This window comes from Vigna unguiculata, chromosome 7, assembly GCF_037176805.1.
Source record: "Vigna unguiculata cultivar grain cowpea cultivar isolate G323 ecotype 2 chromosome 7, ASM3717680v1, whole genome shotgun sequence".
Classification (NCBI taxonomy): domain Eukaryota; kingdom Viridiplantae; phylum Streptophyta; class Magnoliopsida; order Fabales; family Fabaceae; genus Vigna; species Vigna unguiculata.
This window is the reverse complement of record NC_140798.1, coordinates 40,790,205-40,801,930: the sequence shown is the minus strand read 5'-3', so window position 1 is coordinate 40,801,930 and position 11,726 is coordinate 40,790,205. Positions and strand designations below refer to the sequence as shown.

At 41.6% G+C, this 11,726-nt stretch overlaps 1 protein-coding gene across 1 annotated transcript; it reads right to left on the bottom strand.

The window, feature by feature from the left end:
• Window positions 1-5,425: 5,425 nt before the first annotated feature.
• Window positions 5,426-11,358, bottom strand: LOC114163528 (uncharacterized). Its single transcript, XM_085676060.1, has 7 exons — window positions 11,335-11,358; window positions 10,514-10,642; window positions 9,624-10,414; window positions 9,415-9,508; window positions 8,810-9,043; window positions 7,871-8,257; window positions 5,426-5,479 (listed from the first exon to the last, which is right to left on the bottom strand). Exons 1-7 carry the CDS (start codon window positions 11,356-11,358, stop codon window positions 5,426-5,428), a joined length of 1,713 nt encoding a protein of 570 aa, XP_085532186.1.
• Between the last annotated feature and the right edge of the window lie 368 nt (window positions 11,359-11,726).

Genomic DNA, 11,726 nt, shown 5'->3' with positions numbered 1-11,726 from the left:
ATTATTTATTAGATCTGATTAAAATAATCAGCAACCCATAATAAAAAATTACCGAAGTCCTTGGTTTCACCTCAAAGATAATAATCAGCAACCCATAATAAAAAAGGAAAATGATATTCTACCGAAGTCCTTTTTGGTTTCACCTCAAAAGATAAATATTAAAGGTTTAAAAGTCGACCTAAAGAATCTAGAAATTGAATTTAAATTTGTTTTATATTTAATTTAAATTTTATTAATAAAAAGAGAATAATTATTTTTTTATCTTTATTTTTTTATTACTTTTGTAATTTTTATTTTTTGTTATTATTCATATAATTGTAATATTTTCTTTTTCGAAGAATAAAAATAATTTATAAATCGATGACTATTATTATTTTTTATTTAATACTTAATCTAGAATATATTAAATTACATTATTTCACAAATTACAACAAATGTTACTTTGTTCCGTTGAGTAATGCTCACATAATTTTTTTACTCTATTGAATTTAATATTGTTTAAATAAATATTCCTTTTTTTTTAAGAAATATGAGTGTTGTATTGCACTAGAAACATATTTAGTCTATTTAACTTAAACCCATTAAATAGTGTTATTTAAAAGACTTTAATTTTTTTACTTCAGATTACATTAAAATTTTAATTTACCAAAATTACACATAAGTCTTAGTTTACTCACTCAATTTTCGATATTTTTTTCTTTTCGTAAATGCATTAATGTTATTCTCTTACACATGGGTAACATACACAAATGGGTAATATAGAAAATATTTTTTTCATTTTAAAATAAAGGCCTTTTTAATCTTTTGTTTGTTTTACAAAGACGATAACTTGTTTTTGGCTTTTTTGTGGCTGATTTTTAGCAATGTGTAAATAAAAATTTTAAGAGTACTTTTCTATTAAATTTGTATCACAAAAATATTTCTTAACCAATGTACTCTAACGTTAAAAAGACTATAATTTTTCAACTGAAAAGGTACATATTTTAAGAATAGAGAATAATAAAATGTTTGATCAAAATTTTGGAAAAGTAATAGAAGGCCTGAAATGATGTCAAAATCACTACCGAAAAATGTTTGACTGAAATTGCGATGAAAACTAAAATGATTTAGTATAATATTTAAAAAAATAAATGCATAAAAATCTCAATACTTAACTTTCTGGTAAAAATACTTTACTATAATTTGATACAGTATTAAACCTCCGGAGAAGCATTTTAAACCAAATGGTGTAATAATAGCCATTCCGATCGAGTTCAGTGAAGCCTTTGGGATGCTTATTGCAACATTTTGGTGAAAAGTTTTTTATAAATGAAAACATCATTTTAATATAATAATTGTTTAAATATTAAAAAAATAACCTTATTCAAAAAAATTACATTAATAAATAACTATGTTGTAACGTCCCATTTAATTATTAAACGAAATTAAAGGAAACGTCACGCGATAATAGTACTGCAGAGTAGTCTTGGGGTTCCTAACACAATCCCTACTAAACTAGGCACATCACGATGCCAACAAAAACAGGGTAGCTGAATACGAATACAATGTAGAAAGTAGCGTAGAAATACGGAAAGAAATACATGGGCCTTGGCCCTAAAGAAAACACAAGAAGAGACGTTCGAAAAACTAGCCCGGATGGCTAAGCTGCTGGATCACCACTCCCTTGCTGACCACGAGGACCTCGCCCATCTGCTCCCATCAACCAAGTTGATGATCATCGCAAGGAAAAACGACCACATACAACACAGACATACAACAAAACGGGTAAGCTAGAGCTAACAACATAAATCATGCAGTCAAACATATTCTCATCATCTCATATCCACATAGCAACCAAACATGTTACGACTCTTCATCCAATACACTACGACTCGACTCGACTCATCCGGATACGTATAACTTGGTCGGATTCAGCGGATGCTTGCACTTGTGTGGGTACCCCTGCTCGAACCTGAGCTGCTCGATCCTGAGCCATGTATTACCAGTGTTACAATGAAACAAATCTCTCCCACCACAAGATTAGCCCTTAGTGAGTTTCAGGCCTCCTGCTACTCCCACCACAAGAGTCAGTCCGCTCTAAGTGAGACTAATTGACTCCTCGGAGCGTCAGGATGCAACCTTACCTTGAATCCTTACCTAGTTATATAGATGGGGCACCACCATGAACACCCACTAACAGGGGCCATGGAATTACGTCCCGACCACTGAAGCGCAACCCCGGAGGTCTCACCTAGAGACCTCCAAGGAATTAGACGCTGACACGGACCAACATTCATAAATCAGCAATTAAGAGAATATTAAATTACGTTTTTCAATTCCATATCCATCCATGAGATTTATTCCTCATACGCATCACATTTGAGTCCATACCACTGTTCATCACCATCCCATGAGTCTAGAATCTCCTCTCATGTCAATACCATGTTCCTTAGATTTCGAACCACACATTCATTTCACATGCTAAGTCCTCACCACACTCATCATTCATCATTTATGAATCATGTCACGCATATATGGCAACCCATTAGGTATATATTCATACATCAGTACATGCGTCTAATCCTGGCAGTCATACCCAAACAAATCCAAGCACAAGAGATCGAAAACGCAATCCAACACCACACTGTCTCGCCCAAACCCCTCGCTCAGGCTGGGGAATCTCGCTCAGGCGAGACGTGCTCGCTCAGGCGAGCCTTCCCTTCGCCTAGGCGAGGATTCGATGGCCACTCAGGGAACATCACGGGATCTCGCTTAGGCGAGACCCCTCTCGCCTGGGCGAGGCGTTCCCTCGCTCAAAACTTCGAGCAGGTCGCCCAGGCGACCTTTCGTGCAATAACCCTAGGCGAGCTCCCTGTTTTATCTCGCTTAGGCGAGATTGACTCGCTTGGGCGAGATTAGCAGGTCTCGCCACTGTCCTTCACTGTAGCAGCCATGAAAACGAACTAAACCACGCATGCAAAGCAATCTTATACATCCAAATGACAGATCCGACCATACATTCAACAAATAACGCACAAACCATTCAAAAGAGACTCAAAACCATAACCCTAACTTCCCGTACCTGGGATTCAAGCTAGCAAACGCTCCGACACGCCCTAGCTACTGAACGCACGAGCACGACAGCTTCAAAGAACGAACGGGAGAACTGGAAAGGTGGCGAGACAGAAGCACAGTATGAGATATTTGGAACCCTAGCTATGAAAGGAACGAAATGAACGATCGAGACAAGTATGGCTGGCCACAGTACTTACCTGGAGTAGGAGAGGACTTCGAACTGGCTCAACAACAGTGGGGGCGGAACCCTAGCAGAAGGGTGACGGCTGCAGCTCCTAGCAGGGACAAAGGTTCTGAAAGTTGTAGGGTACCCTAGGGTTTTAGGGCAGACTTAAGGACATATGTACCCTGGGCCAACCCTTAGGCCCACTTAGGGGCAGCCCACTACCCCTTTAGGGCTGGAAAAGAAAATGGGGCCTTACATTCTCCCCAACAAGAAAATTTTCGACCTCGAAAATAAAGACTCACCAGGTAAACAGATGTGGATGTGATTTTCTCATGTCCTCCTCTAACTCCCAAGTCGAGTCACCTGTCCTCCGATCCCAGATGACTTTGACAAGGCTGACGGTCTTTCCACGACGTTCCTCAACCTTGCTATCCTCAAGAGCGATGGGTGGTACTTCTACTGTGAGATCTTCCCTGACCTGTATATCCTCAGCTTCCAACACGTGAGCCGGATCGAATACATACTTCCTCAGTTGTGACACATGAAACACTGGATGGAGGTTTGCCAATTGCGGGGGTAAAGCTATCTCATAAGCCACTGGTCCAATCCTCCTCGTGATCTGATACGGGCCAAGGAATTTAGGTGAAAGCTTCCTTGAGCGGAGAGCCCTTCCCACGCCCGTGGTTCGGGTCACCCTCAAGAATACATGGTCTCCCGCTGCAAATTCCAAAGGCCTCCTCCTACGATCTGCATAGGCCTTCTGCCTACTCTGCGAAGCCAACATCCTATCTTTCACCATCCTCACCTTCTCGGTGGTCTGCGCTAACAACTCCGGTCCAACCAACACTGCCTCTCCATCCTGATACCAACAGAGAGGAGTCCTACACCTCCTGCCATAAAGAGCCTCGTATGGCGTCATGCCAATGCTCGCATGAAAACTGTTGTTGTAGGTGAACTCTATCAAAGGCAATACTTCATCCCAAGCTCCCAGATGGTCCAAAATGCAAGTCCTCAACAAATCCTCTAATGACTGGATCGTCCTCTCAGACTGGCCATCGGTCTGAGGGTGATAAGCTGAGCTCATGGTGAGCTTGCTACCCATAGCATTCTGTAACGTCTGCCAAAACCGGGACGTGAAACGCGGGTCTCTGTCGGAAACTATGCTCGAGGGCACTCCATGAAGTCTTACTATCTCCTTAATGTACAACTGGGCTAGCTTGGCCATAGACATTCTCAAGTTCATCGCCAAAAAGTGAGCACTCTTGGTCAACCGATCCACTATCACCCAGATGGTGTCATGTCCTCTAAAAGTTCGTGGAAGATGAGTCACGAAATCCATGGAGATGCTGTCCCATTTCCACACCGGTACCTCCAACGACTGTAGAACGCCACCGGGTCTCTGATGCTCCACCTTCGCCTTCTGACACGTCAGACAAGCGGATACAAACTGAGCCACATCCTTCTTCATTCCCTGCCACCAGAAAGTTTCCTTGAGATCCTGGTACATCTTAGTCATGCCAGGATGCAAGCTAAGGCGACTCTTGTGTCCTTCCTCAAGGATCAACTTTCTCAACTCAGCATCATCCGGTATACATACTCTGCCTCGAAACCTCAGTATGCCATCATCACTCACAGCAAAGTCTCTAGCCTCATCTGATCCAAGCTGTTCTCTAACTCTGTTCAGACTAGCATCCAACAACTGTCTCTCTCTGATCGATCCCAAGAAGTCACTAGATATAGTAAGGGCACTACACCTAATTGACTCGGACTCCAACTCCACCTGTATCCTCATATCTCTGAACTCCTCTAGTAGCTCTGCCTCTTTTATCATGAGATGTGATGTGTGTACCGTCTTCCTACTCAAAGCATCTGCCACTACATTTGCCTTCCCCGGATGATATAGAAGCTCGAAGTCGTAGTCCTTCAGGAATTCCATCTGTGACACCCCGACTATTATACTAAATAATTATTATCTGATAAAAAGATATGGAATTATTTTTTTTTTATAAGATTATCCTTGAGAGAACATTAATAATAACATAACATCATATTCATATATATGGTTTACATCTCTGTAATTGTTCATGAAATATTACAAAAATATATATTTGTATAATATTAAGAGTCTTACATCAAAATAGAAGATTTATCTATATTTTTAATATCTCCTAAAGATATTAATAGAAATTATTCATGAGTTAATCTTCAGAAGATCCACCAACAATATCCCGAATAACTCTCACTGAGCAGGTTCATCTTCTGTTCATGCAACAGGTACATATGAAAGAAAAATATGAAAGGAGTGAGGTCTTTATAAGCCTTAAATATCAATCTTAATAAACTCAACAAACAATGCAGACACCGGGGGCCTAGATTTGGACCTATAACCACCAAACTTGATCTTGTTTTACCAGACATATGGATCCATATTCCACTTCTGATGATCCAATATGAACATCAAAAGTTACTTTGGGAAGTGATTAGGTAGTTGAGTATTTCTCATAAAATATTGGTACAATCATAATTATTTCTTTCTCGAGAATATTAGCCATTCATCGGCTCACAATACTCACTACCTAACCTTGGCGATGCCGAGCAGGTATCGGATAGTCCCAAGTTTGGCCTATGAATATCCTAGTCCAGGGCGCTATTCTGAACTATCCAGATATTCACCTACTTGGTAAAACTTCCTTAGACCCCACCATGGTCCCCGCCTTTCATCCCGCAGTGTACCAAACTGTGACTTCCCAAATATAAACACTTTGACACTGGTTTAATCTCAACTTATTGAAACCAGACTTAACTCTTACTTAACTAACATACTCTTGGATATTTTCAAAGGTCATTAAATGTGATGACTATCAATTCATGTCATTGTATAAACTATACAAAGAATATAAAACAACGATAAAATGTACATACAATTTTCTTATATCCAAGCTCACTGAATAAAATAATATATACTTTCACTTCACATTTATTTATTTTTAATTGTAAAAATAATGATAAAATAAGAATCAAAGCAAGAACTTTAAATAAATAATTAGATAAGGGTAAGAACGTTATAAATAAACAAAAATATAAATTAAACAGGACCAGTACGTAATTGGAGATTAAATAAAATAAATAAACAAGACCAGTGCATAATTGGAGATAAATTAAATTAAATTAAATAAATAAATAGGACCAGTGCGTAACTGGAGGTAAATAAAATAAAATAAATAAACAGGACCAGTGCGTAACTGGAGATAAATAAAATAAAATAAATAAACAGGACCAGTGCGTAACTGGAGATAAATAAAATAAAATAAATAAATAGGACCAGTGCGTAACTGGAGATAAATAAAATAAAATAAATAAATAGGATCAGTGCGTAACTGGAGATAAATAAAATAAAATAAATAAATAGGACCAGTGCGTAACTGGAGATAAATAAAATAAAATAAATAAATAGGATCAGTGCGTAACTGGAGATAAATAAAATAAAATAAATAAATAGGACCAGTACGTAACTGGAGATAAATAAAATAAATAAATAAACAGGAGCAGTGTATAATTTAAGATAAAATAAAATAAATATAAGAGGATAATAAATGAAAATAAGTTAATAGAATAATATATGAGTCAAAATAAATAAAAGATTAATATAAAATCCATGAGTTTATCAAGATTAATATAAAAAGAGCTTAACCTCACTCCCCCTTACCTGATTAGTTGGAGGGACACACTAGTAATACTTCTAGAAGACCAAGATCTTTTTGAATATTTGCTCTAAACTTTCCCTCTCTATTTTCTCTTTCTCTATTTTCTCTTTCTCTATTTTTCTTTCTTTCTCTCCTTTCTTTCTTTCCTTTCTTTCTTTCTCTCCTTTCTTTCTCACTTTCTCATTTTCTTACTTTCTTACGTAACTCACTTTCACTCTTTCTTCATTTCTTCCATGTATTTATAGGTTAGGATAAGATTCCTTTCATTAATGAAAGGTAATCCAAAACTTTCCAAAGTAATCCATGTGGATGATGTAATCTTAGGTCAATTTTCTTTCATCATCCATTTCTTTCATCCATTTACAAGCCATGCATGTGTCATCTTGCCAAGTAATGAATGTATGCATTAAATGTAAGGTTATCACTTCTAATTATTCTTATCTTCCATGTATTTAGATAAAACTCCTTTAAATCTCCTTATCTTCTTTCTTTTTCTTTTATTTCTTTTCGTTTCTTTGTTTTTATTTTTCTTTTCCTTTTCTAATTTTTTTTTAGAAGATTCTTTATTATTATTTTTTTTCACATACTTATTTAATTAAAATATTTTTACCTAATATATATATATTATTTGTTTTGTTTTGTTCTTATTGTTATTTTTATTAAGTAAAAACTACATTATGATAAAATATTAAACATTAGTAAAACCATAAGATTTTCTAATTGTTTTATTTAAAATAAATAATACAGTTTATTAAAAATAGGGATGTTACACCATCCACCTCCTTTGCCTCAAATTCAGCTCCTTCTGATCAAACAAGTACTTTAAACTTTTGTGGTCGCTGAACACCCGAAACTGAGCACCATACAGATAGTGCCTCCAGATCTTTAAGGCAAAAACTATCGCTGCCAACTCAAGATCATGAGTGGGGTAATTACGCTCATGTACCTTAAGCTGTCTTGAAGCATACGCCACTGCCTTCTTTCCTTGCATCAAAACACATCCAAGTCCAAGGCGGGAGGCATCACAGTAGACCTCAAACGGCTTTCCGACATCCGGAATCACGAGTATCGGTGCACTGGTCAGTCTCTTCTTCAGTTCCTGGAAACTCTCCTCACATTTATCCGTCCAGATGAAGGGTTGATCCTTCCGGGTAAGCAAAGTCAAAGGTGCCACAATCTTGGAGAATCCCTCTATGAACCTCCTGTAGTATCCTGCTAACCCCACAAAGCTCCTGATCTCTGTGGCTGATTTAGGGTTCTCCCATTTCACCACTGCCTCGACCTTCGTCGGATCCACTGCAATCCCCTGGGCGGATATCACATGCCCGAAAAACTGAACCTCGTCCAACCAGAACTCACACTTGGATAACTTGGCATACAACTGCTTCTCTCTCAAAACACCGAGCACCAACCTAAGGTGTTCTGCATATTCCTCCTGAGTCCAGGAGTAGATAAGGATGTCATCTATGAAGACCACGACAAACTTATCTAAAAAGGGTCGGAAGATCCTGTTCATATAGTCCATGAACACTGCTGGGGCGTTGGTCACACCAAACGGCATGACCACATACTCATAGTGGCCATACCTTGACCTGAAGGCTGTCTTCTGTACATCATCGGCCTTTACCAAAATCTGGTGGTACCCTTATCGTAGATCTATCTTCGAGAACACTGAAGACCCATGCAACTGATCCATCAAGTCATCAATCCTCGGGAGCGGGTACTTATTCTTGATCGTCATCTTGTTCAGCTGCCTGTAATCCACACACAGGCGTGAACTCCCGTCCTTCTTCTTCACCAACAACACTGGTGCTCCCCAAGGTGAAGTGCTGGGTCGGATGAACTGTTTCTCCATCAGGTCTTCTATCTGTTTCTTGAGCTCTACCAACTCTGCCGGAGCCATACGATATGGGGCCATCGAGATCGGCCCTGTTCCTGGGACTAGATCAATAGAGAACTCCACCTCTCTACTGGGAGGCAACCCTGGTACCTCCTCCGGAAACACATCCACAAAGTCCTGTACGACTGGTATCACCGACGTCGTCTCTCCCCTCTCCACCTCTATATGTGTGAAGATCATGTAGCACTGCGCACCGTCCTGTAGCTCCCTCATAACTCCCTGGGAGGAAACCAACTCATGTTCCTCTGAGTCGGGAAACAACAACTTCTTCTCCCGACAATCTATCAGAATGCGATTGGCAGAGAGCCAATCCATCCCTAAGATCACCTCCAACTCCTGTAGAGGTAGGCAGATTAAGTTCACCTTGTACCTGCGTCCCTCTACCTCCACTGGAAGCCTAGCACACAAGGACGACGTCCTGACCAAACCCGACGCCGGAGAAGACACCGCAAGCTCACACTGTAGCTCGCGCACCGGCAGACCCAACCGTTCCACACAGGCAAAAGACACAAAAGAGTGTGTCGCTCCAGAATCATATAGCACACAACAAGCAGAACCAGCTATCATGCAACTATCCATAACCAAGTTACCTGAGCCTGATGCCTCCGCTCCTGACATGGCGTGCACTCTGCCCGTCGCCTGAGGCCTGTTGCCTCTGTCTCTCCCCTGATGCTGATGGGGTGCCTGAACTGGAGGGCGTGTCGCTGCCCTAGCAAGGTTGGGACAATCTCTCCCAAAGTGGCCTTCCTTGCCACAGTTGTTGCATCGACGGTAACCCTCCCTACGTGGACACGCATACCTCGGGTGGGGTCCTCCACATGAGTAACACCGAACCCGACCCTGCTGCGGAGGAAAGCTCCTAGACTCCTGAGGCTGATGGTGTGGTCTATCATACGGTCTCCTCCTCTCCTCATGTCTGGGCCTGGACCCAGATGGTCCACCAATCCTCTGGGGCGGCTGTGACTGCGGTGGGCGCTGGCCTTCCACCTCGCGCTTCATCTTTTCCATTACCCTGGCCTTCTCTACCAGGGCAGCAAAATCCTTGATGGACAAGGGTGCCACCATCAAGCGAATGTCTCCCCTGAGGCCGTTCTCAAACTTACGACATCTCCACTCCTCGTCAAGCGGCAGTGTGTAGAAACGACTGAGGTGTTTAAACCTCTCAGCATACTCGGTGACAGTCTTCCCTCCCTGGGTCAACTGGAGGAACTCCACCTCCTTAGCGTACCGGATGCTGTCAGGAAAGTACTCGGAGAGGAATTTCTCCCTGAAAGTCTCCCACGTCACTGGCTCATCCCTTTCCTCCAGGATGGATCTGGTACTGCTCCACCAATGCTCTGCCTCTCCAGTGAGCATATAGACCGAGAACGCCAATCTGTCCTCTGCAGGGCACATCTTGGCGTCGTAGATGCGCTCCAGGTCCTTCAGCCATTGGTCTGCGGCGTCAGGACTGGTCTTCCCATCAAACTTCGCCGGGTGGTGTTTCAGAAAGTCCTCCAAGCTCCACTCCCTGACCGCAGGTCGTGGCTCAGGACCAACCACAGGTGTCGCCGTCCTGCTCTCCTCCATCTGGCGGAGGGCCTCCATATGCTGCCTATGAGCATCCTCAGCAGCTACCCTTGCAGCCTCCATCTGCTGCATCACCGCCTGCTGCTGCTCAAGCGACGCCGCCTGTCGCTGCATAGATGCCTCATGCTGCTGCATCATCACAGCACTCTGCTGCGTCATAGCTGCTACCATCGCCTCTAAAGCTCTGGCGACATCTGATGTGTCCCCCTGGGATGACTGAGAAACTCGGCGAAGAGGTGCCATAATCCACTGGCACACAGAAAATCACTTGGTTAGACTCGATAAAGGCATGAATTTAACTAAGAACACTCAGAAGACACACAGAGAAGCTAAGCGGACATCCAAGTCCACAGACCTAAGGAATGACCGCTCTGATACCATAATTGTAACGTCCCATTTAATTATTAAACGAAATTAAAGGAAACGTCACGCGATAATAGTACTGCAGAGTAGTCTTGGGGTCCCTAACACAACCCCTACTAAACTAGGCACACCACGATGCCAACAAAAACAGGGTAGCTGAATACGAATACAACGTAGAAAGTAGCGTAGAAATACGGAAAGAAATACATGGGCCTTGGCCCTAAAGAAAACACAAGAAGAGACGTTCGAAAAACTAGCCCGGATGGCTAAGCTGCTGGATCACCACTCCCTTGCTGACCACGAGGACCTCGCCCATCTGCTCCCATCAACCAAGTTGATGATCATCGCAAGGAAAAACGGCCACATACAACACAGACATACAACAAAACGGGTAAGCTAGAGCTAACAACATAAATCATGCAGTCAAACATATTCTCATCATCTCATATCCACATAGCAACCAAACATGTTACGACTCTTCATCCAATACACTACGACTCGACTCGACTCATCCGGATACGTATAACTTGGTCGGATTCAGCGGATGCTTGCACTTGTGTGGGTACCCCTGCTCGAACCTGAGCTGCTCGATCCTGAGCCATGTATTACCAGTGTTACAATGAAACAAATCTCTCCCACCACAAGGTTAGCCCTTAGTGAGTTTCAGGCCTCCTGCTACTCCCACCACAAGAGTCAGTCCGCTCTAAGTGAGACTAACTGACTCCTCGGAGCGTCAGGATGCAACCTTACCTTGAATCCTTACCTAGTTATACAGATGGGGCACCACCATGAACACCCACTAACAGGGGCCATGGAATTACGTCCCGACCACTGAAGCGCAACCCCGGAGGTCTCACCTAGAGACCTCCAAGGAATTAGACGCTGACACGGACCAACATTCATAAATCAGCAATTAAGAGAATATTAAATTACGTTTTTCAATTCCATATCCATCCATGAGATTTATTCC

Excerpts from the sequence above, each read along its gene's own strand:
- LOC114163528 (XM_085676060.1), bottom strand. The coding sequence starts at position 11,358 with ATGGCTCAGGATCGAGCAGCTCAG. Across the intron at positions 10,415-10,513 it reads TGATGATGCAGCAGCATGAG|CATATGGAGGCCCTCCGCCA; the intron begins GCATCTATGCAG and ends GCTCATAGGCAG. Across the intron at positions 9,509-9,623 it reads TGTGGAGGACCCCACCCGAG|GCACCCCATCAGCATCAGGG; the intron begins GTATGCGTGTCC and ends CCTCCAGTTCAG.